Source organism: Phodopus roborovskii, unplaced genomic scaffold (assembly GCF_943737965.1).
Source record: "Phodopus roborovskii unplaced genomic scaffold, PHOROB, whole genome shotgun sequence".
NCBI lineage: Eukaryota > Metazoa > Chordata > Mammalia > Rodentia > Cricetidae > Phodopus > Phodopus roborovskii.
The window spans coordinates 13,826,830-13,843,440 of NW_026126599.1; the positions used below are offsets into that span (position 1 = coordinate 13,826,830).

Genomic DNA, 16,611 nt, shown 5'->3' on the forward strand with positions numbered 1-16,611 from the left:
AGCAGAATTGCTGGAACTTGTGGTAGACTGATTCTCATTTCCCTGAGGAATGGCTGTACTAATTTCCAAAATGGCTGTACAAGTTTGCACTCCTATCAGCAATGGAGGTTTGTTCCCCTTTCTCTACATCCTCTCCAATATAAACTGTCATTGGTGTTTCTAATTTTAGCCATTCTGGCAGGAGTAAAATGGTATCTCAGAGTTGTTTTGATTTGCATTTCTCTGATGGCTAAGGATGTTGAGCACTTTCTTAAGTGTCTTTCAGCCATTTTAGATTACTCTATTGAGAATTCTCTATTTAGTTTGGTACCCCACTTTTTAATTGGAGTATTTGGTGTTTTGGTGACTAGCTTCTTGAGTTCTTGGTATATTTTGGAGATCAGCCCTCTGTCAGATGTGGGGTTGGTGAATATCTTTCCCCACTCTGTGGGCTGGTGTTTTGTCTTCTTGACTGTGTCCATGGTCTTACAGAAGCATCTCAGTTTCAGGAGATCCCATTTATTAATTGTTGATCTCAGTGTCTGTGCTACTGGAAGCGGTCTCCTGTACCAATTCATTCAAGGGTACCTCCCATTTTCTCTTCTAAGAGATTCAGTGTGGTTGATTTATGTTGATCCATTTGGACTTAAGTTTTGTGCATGGCAATAGATATGGAGCTATCTGCAGTCTTCTACATGCCAGCATCCAGTTGTGCCAGCATCATTTGTTGAAGATGCTTTCTTTTTTCCATTGTATACATTTAGCTGCTTTGTCAAATATCAAGTGTTCATAGGTGTGGGGGTTAATATCAGGCTTTTAAATTTGATTCCATTGGTCTACCTGTCTATTTTTGTGCCAATTCCAAGCTGTTTTCAGGACTATAGCTCTATAGTAGAGCTTGAAGTCAGGGATGGTGATGCCTCCGGAAGTTCATTTGTACAAGGTTGTTTTGGCCATCCTGGGACTTTTGTTTTTCCATATAAAGTTGAGTATTGTCCCTTCAAGGTCTGTGAAGAATTGTGCTGGGATTTTGATGGGGATTGCATTGAATCTGTAGATTGCTTTTGGCAAGATTGCCATTTTTACTATGTTGGTCCTGCCTATCCATGAGCATAGGAGATCTTCCCATTTTCTGGGATCTTTAATTTCTTTCTTGAAAGACTCAAAGTTCTTATTATATAGGTTTTTCACTTGTTTGGTTAGTGTTACTCCAATATATTTTATGTTGTTTGTGGCCATTTGTAAAGGGTGATGTTTCTCTGATTTCTTTCTCAGCCCCTTTATGGTCTGTATGTAGTAGGGTTACTGATTTTTTTTTTTTTTTTTTTTTTTTTTGAGTTAATCTTGTATCCTGCCACTTTGCTGAAGGTGTTTATCAGCTGTAGGAGTTCCTTGGTAAAGTTTTTTGGATAACTTCTGTAAACTATCATATCATCTGCAAATAGTGAAAGTTTGTCTTCTTCCTTTCCAGTTTGTATTTCCCTCAATCTTCTTTTGTTGCCTTATTGCTGTAGGTAGAACTTCAAGTACAATATTGAAGAAATATGGAAAGAGTGGACAACATTGTCTTGTTCCTGATTTTAGAGGAATCACATTGAGTTTCTCTCCATTTAGGTTGATGTTGGCTCTTGGCTTACTGTATATTGCTGTATATTACTGTATATCTTTAGGTATGTTCCTGTTACTACTGATCTCTACAAGACCTTTATCATGAAGGGATGTTGGATTTTGTCAAAGGCTTTTTCAGCATCTAGTGAGATGATCATGTGATTATTTTTTTTTTCCAGTTTGTTTATGTGGTGGATTACATTGATAGATTTTCCTACTTGGAACCATTCCTGCATCCCTGGGATGAAGCCTGCTTGGTCATGGTGGATGATTTCTTTGATGTGTTCTTGGATTAGATTTGCCAGTTTTTATTGAGTATTTTTGCATGAATGTTCATGAGGGATGTTGGTCTGTAGTTCTCTTTCTTAGTTGTGTCTTTGTGTGGCTTGGGTACCAAGGTAATTGTAGCCTCATGAAAAGAGTTTGGCAAAGACCCTTCTGCTTCTATTGTGTGGAACAATTTGAGGAGTATTGGTAATAGCTGTTCTTTGAATTTCTGGTTGAATTCTGCAGTGAAAGCATCTGGCCCTGGACTTTTTTTTGGTTAAAGAGGCTTTTGATGACTGCTTCTATTTCATTAGGGGTTATAGGTCTATTTAAATTGCTTATTTGGTCTTGTTTTAATTTTGGTAAGTGATACCTAATCAGAAATTTGTTCATTTCCTTTGAATTTTCCAATTTTGTGGAGTACAGGTTTTCAAAGTATGACCTGAAGAGTCTCTGGATTTACTCAGTGTCCATTGTTATGTCCCCCTTTTCATTTCTGGTTTTGCTAATTTGCATGTTCTCTCTCTATCTTTTGGTTAGTTTGACAAAGGTTTGTCTATCTTGTTGATTTCAGCCCTCAAGTTGATTATTTCCTGGAATCTACTCCTCCGGGGTGAGTTTGCTTCTTTTTGTTCTAGAGCTTTCAGTTGTGTTGTTAATTCTCTAGTGTGACTATTCTCTTTGCTATGAACTTTGCTTTTAGCACTGCTTTCAAAGTGTCCTATAAGTTTGGGTATGTTGTATCTTTATTTTTGTTGAATTCTAGATAGCCTAATTTTTTTTATTTCTTATTTGACTCAGGAATGGTGCAATTGTGCATTGTTCAGTTTCCATGAGTTTATAGGGTTTCTGGTTTCCAACTTTAAACCATGGTGGTTTGATAAAATACAGGGGCTTCTTCCAGCTTTTTTTTTTTTTTTTTTTTTTTTTTTTTTTTTTAAATCTGTTGAGGTTTGCTTTGTCGCCCAGTATGTGGTCAGTTTTAGAGAAGGTTCCATGTGGAGCTGAGGTGAAGGTATATTCTTTTGTGTTTGGTTGGAATGTTCTGTAGATGTCTGTTAAACCAAATTGAGACATAACGTCTGTTAGTTCTTTTGTTTCTTTCTTTGTTAAGTTTCTGTCTGGTGGTCCTGTCTAGCGGTCTGAGTGGGGTGTTGGTCTTCCACTCTAAGTGTCTGAGGTTTTATGTAGGATTTGAGTTTTAGTAATGTTTCTTTTACAAATGTGGGTGCCTTTGTATTTGGGGCATAGATGTTTAGAACTGAGACTGTCCTGATGGATTTTTCCTGTGATGAATATTAATTGACCTTCTTTATCTCTTTTGATTGATATTAGTTTGAAGTCTAATTTGTTAGATATTAGGATAGCAACACCTGCTTGTTTCTTGGGTCCATTTGATTGGAAAATCTTTTCCCAACCCTTTACTCTGAGGTAGTGTCTATCTTTGAAGCTGAGGTATGTTCCTTGTATGCAGCAAAATGATGGGTTTTGTCTTCATATCCATTCTGTTAACCTGTGTCTTTTTACAGGTGAGTTAAGGCCATTAATATTGAGGGAGATTAAGGACCATTGATTGTTAATTTGTGTTTGTTTTGGATTTGTTATTGTTTTATTGTGAGTAAATTTTCCCTGCTTTTTCTTTTGGGTTCTGGTAAAGTGGGATTATCTAATTGCCTATGTTTTTGTGAGTATAGTTAACTTGGGTTGGAGTTTTCTCCAGAACTTTCTGTAAAGCCATATTTGTGGATATGTATTGTGTAAATCTGGATTTCTTATGGAATATCTTGTTTTCTCCATCTATAGTTATTGCGGTTAAATAAGGGTCAGGATAAACAAATAGGCCGAATAGATGTTTATTCAGGGAGAAATAACTTACAAACTAGACAGATGAACACCAGCAAGTTCCACCGTATGCTCTCCTGTCTGAGTCCCACCAGCAAGAGAGCGTTTCCCGGCTCTTCCTCAGACCTCCTTCCATAGGTCACTTCCACCCATGGCTCCACCCCGCAATGGGCGTGGTCAGTGCCACAGAAGGAGACAAAGTGAATATCTCACTACATATAGTGACCGAGAATTTTGCTGGGTATAGTAGCCTGGGCTGGCATCCGTGGACTCTTAGTGTTTGTAGAATATCTATCCAGAACCTTCTGGCTGTCAGAATTTCCATGGAGAAGTCAGATGTAATTGTGATAGCTCTGCCTTTATTTGTTGCCTGGCCTTTTTCCTTCACTGTGCTTAATATCTCTTAATATTCTTTCTTTATTCTGTACTTTTGGTGTTTTGATTATTATGTGGCAAAAAACTTTTTTTTTTTGGTCCAGTCTATTTGGTGTTTTGTATGCTTCCTGTTGTTTCATAGATGCATTCATTTTTAGGTTAGGAAAGTTTTCTTCTATGATTTTGTTGAATATGTTTTCTGCACCTTTGAGCTGGGCTTCTTCACCTTCTTTTATTCCTGTTATTCTTAGGTTTGGCCTTTTCACGGTGTCCCACATTTCCTGGATATTTTTTGTTAAGGATTTGTTGGACTTCAGATTTTCTTTGGTTGATGAATCTTATTTCCTCTAGTTTATCTTCAGTGCCTGGGATTCTCTCTTCCATCTGCTGTATTCTGTTGTTTATGCTTGCATCTGTAGTTCCAGATCATTTACCTAGATTTTCTATTTCCAGCATTCCCTCAGTTTGTATTTTCTTTATTGTCTCTATTTCAGTTTTAGGTCGTGAACTGTCTGAATTGTTTCCTTCATCTGTTTGTTTTTTTTCTTGGCTTTCCATGCTTTCTTTAAGAGATTTGTTGATTTCTTGCATTTTTTGGTTCGTCTTTTCTTCTATTTCTTCTAATTTTTTTTCCCATTACTTCAACAGCTTTTCTCATATCCTCTTTTAGGGCCTCTATCATTTTCATGAAGTTGTTCTTAAGGTCTTCTATTCTGCTTCTCCTTCTTTGGTATGTTCATGTCTTGTTGGTGTGCAGTCCCTAGATTCTGGTGGTGTCATATTGGTCTTTCTGCTGTTGGATGTGTTCTTGTACTGCCGTCTTCCATTCCCTTCTTCCATTGGGTGCAGGTGGGGTTTCTGTCTCTATTCTCCTTTTCTGATGCATGTAGGGAGTCAGGACTTCAATGTCAGTAACTCTGGATGGCCCTAGCTCTCTTGGAGGTCTCAAGCAGAGGGCGTAGGGGGGCCAAGGGTCAGGTGAGGGCAGGTTCTGGATGGTCTGGTGTGAGGGGCAGGTCCACTATGTACAGAGCGGATCCAGGAAGTTCCAAGGAGAGGGTGGGGTTGTTGGACCTGAGCTGGCCAAACACTCACCTCAAGCAGAGGGCAGATGGAGGCCAAGGCTCAGGTGAGGGTAGGCTCCAGATGGTCCACCAATAGTAATATTTTAATACCAGATGTGGTGATGTATGCCTATTATTTTAGACCTATTATTTGAGAGGTGGAGGCCAGACTGGGCAAGATTATGTCTTTCAAAACCAAGGATAGGGGATGTGGCTCAGCAGTAGAGCATATGCTCCTGTCATCCTCCAGAGAGGAGCTAGAAGTGTGTAGCTCAGCCTTGCCTGGAATCTGCCAGGGGCTGGTTCCTATAAGAGGTAGGGGCTTGGTTTAGCAGTAGAGCTCAGGCTTAGAATTCACCACTATGAATCTGGGATTGTGACTCAGTGGTAGAGTGCTGGTGAGGGCTAGGGGTGTGTCTTTTTGTGGAGCATTTGCTTAATGTGGTCAAGGCTCTGGGTTCTATTCTCAGAACTGGGGTGGAGTGGGGGTGGGGAGGGGGCATGGAGAAAATCATCCAAGGCCTTGGTGCTGACCCAGTGGGTAAAGTGCCTGAGTTCAATTCCCCAGAACTCATAGGAATGCCTGTAATGCCAGTGCTGGGGATCAGAGACAGGAAGATACTGGGAGCTCACTGGCCTGTCAGTCTAGTCAGCCAGTGAGCTGTAGGTTCCGCAAGACTTTGTCTCAAAAACTAAAGTGGAAAACAAGTTAGGAAGATAGCCACTGTCTCTGGGCTCATTTGCTTGCACATGCATGCATATACCACCCCACAACACAAAGAATCCTCCAGAAGCTGCCACATACCAGTGACCCCTCAGTCTTTCTCAGACCACTAATCTCTCTGGTGACCATTTTTGTCACTGTCACTCCTGTTTACACTACTCTGGGAATCTTTCCCAACCTCCTATGAGGAAGGGACTCTTGTGGATCCCATTTACATGTGGGGAAACTGAGACTCAGATTAAATAATCTACTCCCAAGATTACATAACTGGTGAAGCACTGAGCCAGGAATTAAACCAACCAACGTGGAGTGTTTGTGAACTGGTGAGTCACCACCTGCTGTGACCCATTCTAGCCCTCACCAAAACTCAGTAAAGTAGGGAATTGCTGTACTCATTTTTTTTTTTCAGGTCGGACATAAGAGATGGAGCTGAGTTTCAAAAGAAATTGAAAACTGAGGGACCCTGAAGCCCTCATCTCACTTTCTCAGGAGTGGATGCTTAGATTCTCTCAGCGAGTGAGGGGCATGGCTCAGCTGTAGAATTCAGAATTGTGATACTGGAAGAGACAATATCCAGATTCTCCCAGGAGCCTCGAGGGCAGCTGGTACCTTCATTTGAGCCCAGCGACACCCATTTGAAACTTCTGATCCACAGAACTGTCAGATAAGCAACCAGTTTGTAAGAATAGCAGGTGGGGACTAAGGGTGGTCCTGCGTGTATAGGTGGGTCTAGTGTGCTCAGAGCAGCTCCGGGAAGTTCCCTGCCCTCCTTTCCAGTGCTCAACCAGAGCAGTGGGGCAGTGGGCTAGGTAGGGCACAGGCTGGGGGGGGGGGAGGGCAGGTTCTTCGCACTGTGTGTGTGTGTGTATGTGTGTGTGTGTGTGTATCAGAGCACCACAGGATGGGGGGGTGAGATTTGGGGCCAATCCAGGGAGTTCCCAGAGAAGGCTGTTGGGGGATTCAACTCGAATTGGTCCCAGACTCACACCAGCAGAGGCCCAGCAATGGGAGTCCTGATTTTGTTATTTTCTTGTTTGTCATTGTAAATTTGATTTTTCTTTTTGAGTCAGGATCTTACATAGCCCAGGCTGGCCTTGAACTCACTATGCAGCCATGGGTCTCCTGCTTCATGTGTCTTGAGTGCTGGGATTGCAGGAAAATGCCTCACACCCACTTTTGTGAGGTGATTTGTTTTTCTATGCATGTGTGGTGTGCATAACTTTGTATGCATGTTTACTTGTGTGTGAGAGTGCATACATAAGTGTGGGCATGTGCGTACAGGGGTTCTTGGTTGATTTTATGCCTCTGTCTCAATTCTTCTCCACTGTACTCATCCATGCAAAGTCTTTTCCTGGACTCGATCTTGCTACTTTAGCTCTTCTGATTAGGTAGCATGCTCTGGGGAGCTCTTGTCTTCACCTCCCATGGGCCAGGATTACAGATGAACTGCCATGACCATCTGGCTTTTATGTGGTTCATTCTAGTAAATTTCATCCTGAAAGAAGAAAAAAAAAAAAAAAAAAAAAAACAACCCCCCCCCACAAACAAACAAAACCAAACCACACCAGCAGATGGCAACTTCAGTGAAGTGATCTCATCATTTTGACAAAACATGCCTGAAACAATTTAATGGGAGAAAGATTTATTCTGGGTTCTTTCTTGGGAAGTGTCATTACATAGTCATTGTGTGGTGGAGTTTGAGACAGGGTGGCCATGAAACAAACAAACAAACAAACAAAAGGAATAGAGGAATGTAGTGGCAGGTAAGATACAGCCCCTATCTCCTGCATCAAAGAACCCATTAAAGATGAACCACTGAGTCAGAACTTCCAGGATCTAACTGTGGAAATGCCTTCCCAGACAAATCAGAAGTATTGCCTACTGACTTTGAAAAGAATTACTATTTTTATGTGTGTCTTAGTTACTCTTCAATTGCTGTGATGAAACACCACGATCAAGGCAAACTTACAAAAGAGGGTATTTAATTAGGGCTTACTTACAGTTTCAGAGGGTTAACTCATTATCACCATGGCAGGGTGTGTGGCAGCAGGCAGGCGGGCATAGTGCTGAGAGCTTACATCCTGACCTGCAGGCAGTAGACAGAGGGGCACTGGGCCTAGAGTTGGCACCTTGGTGCCACACCTTCTCCAAAAGGCCACGTCTTCACCAACTAGGGACCAAGCATTCAATACATGAGTCTGTGGGAGGCATTCCCATTCAAAGCACCACAATGTGTAAGGGTGGTTTTGCCTGCATGTACGTCTGTGCACCCCATGAGTGCAGTGCCTGTGAGAGCCAGAAGAGGGCATTGGCTCCCTTGGAATTGGAGTTGCAGATGGTTGTTAGCTGCTGTGTGGGAGGTGGGAGTTGAACCTGGGTCCTCTGGGAGAGCAGTCCATGCTCTGCACCAGTTTCCCCCTCTTCTGACATTTCCTGAATGCTCTGGGAGTTGACATGCACTTACCTGATTGTGTATCCACAGCATGTTGTCCAGTTTGAATGAGTGGCTGTGGCAGGAGAAGTACTGGTTACCACCCAACAGTACCTGGGCACAACTGGAAGATCGAGATGGCCTGGTGTTCGCCCACCCTTACCACATGCTTGCTGCCTTGCCAATGGCTCTGGTCCTGGTGGCTGTGCGCATCATCTTTGAGAGGTGAGTGCCATGTTGTGGCTAGTGGAGCCCTACATGTGCGTGCGTGATGTGTGTCTGCCCTGTAGGGGTTCCCCATTTCCACATAACCAATGAGGTCCCTGGTTTTAGGCCTAAACACCTTATCTCTTATTTGAAAAGAAGATTTATATTTATTTAAGTGTGTGTGTATGTCTGTGTGTGTGTGTGTGTGTGTGTGTACCAGGTGCATGCAGGTGCCCACGGGCCAGAAAATGATGTCCTATTCCCTGGAGGTGGAGTTATAGCCACTTGATTTTGATGCTGGGATCCAAACTATAGTGCTCTTAACTGCTGAGCCATCTCTCTAACCCCATGAACATCTTGTTTTCCTGTCTCTCTTTTTAAGTGATTTATGACAGGCATCCACTACTGCTCCCAGTTTGTGCTATGCAGGATATTTCTGCACGTGTGGCAGGCATGCTGCCATCTGAGTCGCATCTCTAGACCTCTGCAATTCTTTTAAGGCTATGTTCCAAGAGCCCTTAGGAGGAACTGTTTTTAGGTCCTAGCTCTGACCAGAAATGCATCTTGGTTTGTGGTTTATACTGAACCCCCCTGAACACAGGCAGGATGGGAGGGACCCAAGGAGCATTTGCTGAAGGTATATTTACCTCAAAGACTTAAAAAAAAAAAGTGTGTGTGTGTGTGTGTGTGTGTGTGTGTGTGTGTGTGTGTGTGTAGACATCAGAGGATGCTCACTATGTTTCTCTATCTTACTACCTTCTGACAGGGATGCTAGCAAGCCCAAGCGATGCTCTTTGCTCCCTCCCCACAATGCTTAGAGAGGTGAGGTTATAGGCAGGCATGTGGCCACACCCAGGTTTTTGAATGGGTGTTAGAGATTTGAACTCATGTCCTCATGCTTGTGTGATAAATATTCTTACTGAGTCCCCTCATACACTTTCTTCTTCTTCTTCTTTTTTTTAAATGAAGGCTTCTCTGCCATTTATAGCTCTAAGATGTCTGCATGTCTTAACTCAATGCTTGATGCCAGTATACGAGATGAAATGGAGACACAGAAAGGGTTAGTAACATGTCTAAGTAACATATGTAGTAGCATATGTAGATCAGCTGGACCTGTAGGAATTCTGGGAAGCTCAGTTTAGATAGGCCATGAAAGGGGTTGCTTTCCTATAGGTATTGGGAAGAGACACCATGACCATGGCAACTCTTATGAAGAAGTTAATTGGGGTGGCTTACATTTTCAGAGATTTGGTCCATGGTGGCTTGCAGGGAGACATGGTGCTGGAAAAGTAGTTGAGTTTTCTACATCTCACAGGCAACGGGAAGTGAACTGAGTGAGACACTGGGTGTGGCTTGAGCATATATGAGACCTCAAAGCCCACCCCCAAGTGACACACTTCCTCCAAGAAGGCCATACTTAGTAATAATGCCACTCCTTTAGGGGGCCGTTTTCTTTCAAACCACCATAGGAGAGTAGGGTGTACAGTATGTGCCCAACTTCACCACTGGAGCCCAGATGGCTGTTTTTTCATATTTAAGTGGTGATCTTAGGCTGGGCATGGGGGTACAGGCCTGAAATCCCAGCATTTGGAAGGCTGAGGCAGAAGGATTGCCAGTTTGAGTATAGCCTAGGCTACATAGGGAGACTGTAACAAACAAGCAGACAACAAGCAAGCAAGCGAGGAGATATGTTAAGAGTGTTAAAGTGAGCCCGGTCATAGCAGGAACTTCTCCATATTTGGCAGAGGGAAAGTACTCAATAAAGACTGGACTCCCCTCCCCCGTCACAGTGGAATCTAATAGGAGTTCTTTACTAGGTTGATCTGGGCCTTAGGTTTCTTAAGTGAAGATGCACTGGAGATGGAGTTCAATCTCCATCTGTAGTCTTGGGGCACCCTCTTGTGGGCAATGTGGGAACTGAGTAACCAGGTACCTTCACTGGAGTAGGGATTGTGGGGTATCAGACTTAACAGGTAGCAGGCAGTGCCTCTCCCATGCAAATGGAGACTAAGACCCAGATCATCAGGACACAGAGGTCTTTCATTCTGCTTGAGGATGGGTGAAGGAACCTGGTTCCCTGTGAGTTGACCTGAACATCCCTATCCTGAAAATGATGCTAGTGTCTTTTCTTAGTTTTGGTCCAGACAATTCCCTGCCTGTGTGGACATTTTGGCTCTGGGTTTCCAAATCCTCTGGTCAGATAGATTTGAACTTTACTTGCTGATGAGGCTTGCCTAACCCTCAGGTTCCCCGCTTTCCTCTTGCTATAGTCACATCCCATTCATTTGACTTCTACTGGGTTCTATCTCTCTTGCACTCAGATTTGTGGCCTTGCCCCTGAGCCGGTGGATGGGTATAAAGGATCAAATTAGGAGGCAGATGACGCCTAATCCAGTGCTGGAGAAATACTTCCTCAGGATGGGGCAGAGACCCATGGAGGTGAGCCCCCACATCCTCTTGACAGATGTCTGCATGTTATGTCCCTGGGAATAGAAGTCCTTTGTGGCACTTACTGGAGGTTGGAAAGGGACCTCGAACTCATCCCTAAGTGTCCTCACCCAAGTTCAACCCAAGTTCACAGATTCCCTGCTACAGGCTCGAGTCTCTACCCCTCTGTCTCCTGGTATGTGAGGCCACACCTCTCCCAGCTGTGCTGAGATTAGTAGACAGTCACCTCCTTCTCAGTTTCCCTAGGTCTTGAAGCCCTCATATCTTTTCGGAGATGTGAGGCCATGCCCCTCATCTCCCTGAGCCATGAGGGTCTGCCCCTTTAAGGCTTTCTGGGTTATGAAGTCCTGGGACCTGGGGGGAATGTTTCCTTTAAAGGTCTTGAGGCTTAAACCTGTCTCTTCTTAGACTTTCTGGGACATGAGGCTCTGTTCCTCCTGGTGTTCCAGAGGTTTGAAGGTCCCCATCCTTCTCAGGGTCCCTAAGGTTTGAAACTCTGGCACTCACAACCTTCCTGGGTCATAAGCCCCTGCACCTCTAGGCGTCTTGGGGCTTGAGGCCCTGCTGCTCCCAGGATTCTTGGGGCACAAGCCCTGTGAGGCTTTCTGGGATATGAATCCCCTCATGTCTTAATGTGGGCCATCACTCAACAAACAGATCTGGGATCACAAGGAGAAGAGTAGCCTTGTTTCCTGTTCTGGGGAGGGACACAATGTCTCTGCTCCAGTGGAGTGGCTGGAATGCTGGAAGCAGCCCTGTTGCTCTGCTTCTATTCCCATCCTGGCTGGGGTTACCCAACTGGCCTGGTGAGCCAGGAAGTCTGGCTCCTAGCTGGAGACAGGGTATCTTTTTGTTTTTATTGTTTGGTTTTATTTTTCAAGACAGGGTTTCTCCTTGTAACTCTGGCTGTCCTTGACCTAGCTCTGTAGACTAGGCTGGCCTTGAACTCATAGAGATCAGCCTGCCTCTGACTCCCAAGTGCTGGTATTAAAGGTTTACGACACCACTGCCTGGCTGGCAGGGTAGCTTCTACAGAGAAGAGAACTAAATGCCTGCCTGCCTGCCTGCCTGCCTGCCTGCCTGCCTGCCTGCCTGCCTGCCTGCCTGCCTGCCTGGGGTAGCGGCCTCATCTGCTTTCTGTTGCTGTGCTAAACTTCTAATGCAAGTTGGAGAAGAAAGGGCTTGTTTTGGCTCACACTTTCAGGGGACAGGCCATCCCTGAGGGAAGTGAGGCCAGGAAGAGGAGGCAGGAACTGAAGCAAATGTCTCGGAGGAGCACTGCTGACTGGTTTGCTTCCTCTGGCTTGTGTTCAACCAGATTGCCTAGCACAGCTCAGTTCCATCTGTCTAGGCGTGATACCTCTCCCATCAGTCAGTAATCAAGATGATTCCCCAATGACATTGCTACAAGCCAAGCTAATCTGGGTGATATTGAGATGCCCTCTTTCCAGGTGACTCTTGGTGGTGTCCGTTTGACCATAAAACTAACCAGGGGATAGAGTGAGACTCAGCTCCCCAAGGGGCTGCAGGAAAGCCTGCCTCTCATCTGTGCTGGGGATGAACCCAGGACTTTGTCCATGCCAGGCAATCACCACAGCCTCCTTCTTGATGCCAAGCTCCACCAGTGACCCATGCATTCTATACGCAGGGCCAGTATTCCGGAGGTCCCTTCATCCACCTGTCTTCTCTTTCCTCTCGCTATAGTGGCTATGGCTCTGTGGGAAAGATCTTGAGCGTCAGGGGAAGGGGGCATCTGGAGACAAGGGTAGGAAACCAGTACCAGGGCTGTGTAACATTTCTTCCTCATTACCCTCTCCTCAGACCCAGATGGTCCTCCTGGCTGCCCAGTGTGGTCTCACACTGAGGCAGACTCAGCGTTGGTTCAGGAGACGTCGGAACCAGGAACGGCCTTGCCTGTCCAAGAAATTCTGTGAAGCTAGGTAATTATGGGGTGCAGGGGAGGTCGTCCGTCTGAATGATAGGGCCCCTGCTCCTCCTAGCCTGCCTGGGTGATGAGGCCCCATCCCTCCAAACCTGTGTGGCTAATGAGGCTCAGCCTCTCCTGGGTGATGAGGCTTCACCCTCCCAGCTTCCTAGTTACTTGCAGTCCTTCCCAGACTCCCTGAGATGTGAGGTCCCACCCTTTTTCAGCCTCCCTGGCAGATGAAGCTTTACTTCTGGGGCCTGGACCCCGCTCTTTCGGCAGCTGCCTCACTAGCTTCCTCCCCCTCTGCAGCTGGAGGTTTGTCTTCTATCTGTGTTCCTTCGTGGGTGGCGTCTCTGTCCTCTACCATGTGAGTAAACCTGAGGTTCACCTGTCCCACAAGCTTCTACAAGTGCCTCTTGAAGACCTACTGTGCACCAGGAGCTGGCCATCTGCAATGAATCAATCTGCTGGGGAGGAGGGGAGAGAGCATGCTGACCTACTTTCTTTTTCTGTTGCTGTAATAGTATCTCCTAACAAAAGCAGCCAAGGGAGAAGGGATTTCTTTTAGCTCATGGTCCAAGGTTACCGTCTCTGTCACAGCAGGGGAAGTAGCTTGAGGGAGTTGGTTACATCAATAATCAGGAACAGTCAGCAAGGAGAGCATGTATGTTAGTATTCAGCTCACAGTCAGCAAGGAATGTGAGTGTGTAGTGTTCAGCTCACTCTTTCATCCAGCCTAAGGCCCACAAACTAGTGCTACCCATATTAAGGATGGGTCTTCCCATCTCCATTACCCGAAATAAGAAGACCTCTCATGTAGGCATCTGCACAGACCAACCTAATCTAAAGAATCCCTTCCCAGGTGATTCTCAGTGTGTCAACTTGACAGTTAAAAAAAAAAAAAAAAAAAAAAAAAAAACCATCAGGAGTTGTGGGCAGAAGGATCGTGAATTTTATTTGAGGGCAACATGAGCTACATAGTGAGAGGCTCTGGAAGTTCTGGTAGTGGGGTGTTCAGATCCAGGCTAGGAGGCTGGCTTTTGCCTTTGGAGAGCTTGAGATCCTTTGTTCTTCATAGGAGCCATGGTTTTGGACATTGGCATTGTGCTGGGAAAATTACCCACAACAGGTGAGTGGCAAGTGGGCTGTGGGGAAACTCAGTTCTTGTGGTCACAGGCCAAAGAGGTCCAGCTTCACTACCTGCCTGTATGATGGGTCCCAGCCCCTCTACCTGCATGTATGATGGAGCCCAGCCCCACTACCTGCATGTGTGATTGGGCCCAGCCCCTCTACCTGCATGTATGATTGAGGCCCAGCCCCTCTACCTGCATGTATGATTGAGGCCCAGCCCCTCTACCTGCATGTATGATTGAGGCCCAGCCCCTCTACCTGCATGTACGATGGGGCTCCTCTCCTCCTTCCTGCTTGTGTGATGAGACCTGGCCCTTCTTGGCTGCTTGGATGATGATGCTCCTCCCCTGCTTCCTGTCTGAGTGGTAAGGCCTGGCCTTTCACAACCTTCCTTGGTGCTGACAGCCCATTCTTTCTAGTATTCTTGGTCCTTGAGGCCCTGACTCTCACAACCTCCCTGGAATGTGAAGCCTCATCATTCTTCAGTGTCCCAGGCAGATGAGTCCTCTCCCACTTCCCAGGGACATGACCCCATCCACTGTCCCCTAACCCCCTTTGGCTATGATGCCTAGTCTCTTCTGGTTTCCTGGGACTTGAAGCTTTGCCTCTGGACCGTGAAGGCTCACCTCTTGAGGCCTCTCTGGGCCATGAGATCCTGTTCTTTGTCCTTTGAATGTGAGGACACTCTACTCCCAATTCTGTTTTTTGACTCTTCTGTAAAGGGAGGAGAATAAGATCAGGACCTTGCCCAGACCACTTCCAGGGATGGGGACTGCATGCTATTCTTTCAAGTGTCCAGGTTTTGGGCAACCTGGGAGAATCTCCATCTAAGTCACTTCCAGGTGGGAGCCTCTATGTGTCACAGCTAACCTTTCCTTACCCTGCTGTAGACCCTGAATCTGGCCCTGTACTGGTGGTACCTCCTGGAGCTGGGCTTCTACATTTCACTGCTAATCACTTTGCCCTTTGACATCAAACGCAAGGTAAGCTATAAGCCACACATGCAGCTGGATGTATGGGCACCACGGGAGAGATGCTTTCTAATTTCTGGGAAGGGCTGAAGAGGGGTGAATTGGCCTTAACAGTGTACCCTGAGATGCGGTTGATACTTGGCAGAAAGTATGGGGTCCAGCAGCTTTATGGATCTCCTGAAAGGGTTTGCTTCCAGGCATGTGGCCCTCTGGCCAAAGAGGTTTGTCCCACTGTCTTCTGCAGGACTTCAAGGAGCAGGTGGTGCACCACTTTGTGGCCGTGGGACTGATAGCCTTCTCCTACAGCTCCAACTTGCTGCGCATTGGTTCCGTGGTGCTGCTGCTGCATGATTGCTCTGACTACCTGCTGGAGGTGAGTTCACCTCCACATGTGTCCCGTCAGGCCTGCTGTTTTCCTGGCCATGTTGAGGAGGCCCTGCCACAACTGGGCTATCTGATGTGACTGCCTCTCCTAATCTGTTAGGGTGATGACACCCTGCCCCCTCAACCTTTCTGGGAGGTGAAACCTGGTCCTTTTTAATTAGCCAGTGACGTAAGGCCCATTCCATCTTGGTCTCTCTGGGACAGGAAGTCGCCATCCCTGTCTGACTCATTTGTATATAAGTCCTGCCCCTCCCAGCCTTTCAGAGACTAGAGGCACCATGCCTGAGTCTCCCTGGAGATGGAATATTCTATCTCCATCTTGTCTCTTTCTACTCTTTCATTTTTTGCCCTTCCTAGGTAGTGCTGGAGATATGGCCTTACCTCAATTCACTTGGCCTCACCCCCATAGCTTCTTGTCCCCAAGCTGAGGACCCTGTCGTCTGATCTACCACTTTCCATGGATTCTTGGTCCTAAGCCTGTTTTTCTTTGCTGCTCTCCCCAGGCTTGTAAGATGTTCAACTATACCCACTTTCAGCGAGTGTGCAACACGCTCTTCATCATCTTCTCCTTAGTCTTCTTCTACACTCGCCTCATATACTTCCCCACCCAGTGAGTCCTGAGGGTTAGGGAGATGGGAGGGTGTGACCAGGATTCAGGCAGGCCTCACCCTTGGTGCTGCACCTCAGGAAGCTGGAGGTGCTGGCTGAGATTTTTCCAGGAGGCAGGGAATGGTGTGTCTGGCCTAGAGCACGGCATATGCAAAGGCCCAGAGGTAAGAGAAACAGAAACTGAGCGCAGCATTAGTGTAGTGCACTCCCGGACAGGAAGAGAGAGGAGGAGGCTGACCAAGTGCCTGATCACTAATTGTCTAGTAAATATTTTTTGATATTTGTTGAGCCTCTGGAATGTGTCAGGGGGTGAAGAAATATCAGAGAGAGCAATGCAGATTCCTGCCATCCTGGAGATAAACTGATGCGGGGTTGAGAAAAAGGATGGATAGGCAAGCAGACAGACCACAAGGCACCAGGGAGTGATAGCACTCAAGAGAAAATCAAGTTAGGAAGTGCATAGGAAGCAGGTTTGTAAGTGGCTGGCCCTGGATGAGGCCCTCGTTAGGGCTGCTTCATTGGTAGCTTGCACATAGAGAATGAGTGGGAAGCAAGAACCACACTGACCATAGAGGAAGATGGTCCAGGTGGAGGGAACAGCATATGCAAAGGCTCCGAGGCTAGACTGTGTTCCAGTGTTGGAA

The 16,611-nt window shown here is 46.0% G+C and overlaps 1 protein-coding gene across 1 annotated transcript in view; it reads left to right on the forward strand.

The window, feature by feature from the left end:
- Cers4 (ceramide synthase 4) overlaps positions 1-16,611 on the forward strand; it is a 38,510-nt gene that overhangs the window by 20,086 nt on the left and 1,813 nt on the right. Inside the window, exons 2-9 of the mRNA XM_051205198.1 lie at positions 8,342-8,515; positions 10,819-10,936; positions 12,767-12,885; positions 13,182-13,239; positions 13,951-14,001; positions 14,894-14,986; positions 15,219-15,347; positions 15,862-15,968. Of these exons, the coding sequence (XP_051061155.1) occupies positions 8,343-8,515; positions 10,819-10,936; positions 12,767-12,885; positions 13,182-13,239; positions 13,951-14,001; positions 14,894-14,986; positions 15,219-15,347; positions 15,862-15,968 (848 nt within the window). The 5' untranslated portion in view covers position 8,342. The remainder of the gene's footprint in view (positions 1-8,341; positions 8,516-10,818; positions 10,937-12,766; positions 12,886-13,181; positions 13,240-13,950; positions 14,002-14,893; positions 14,987-15,218; positions 15,348-15,861; positions 15,969-16,611) is intronic.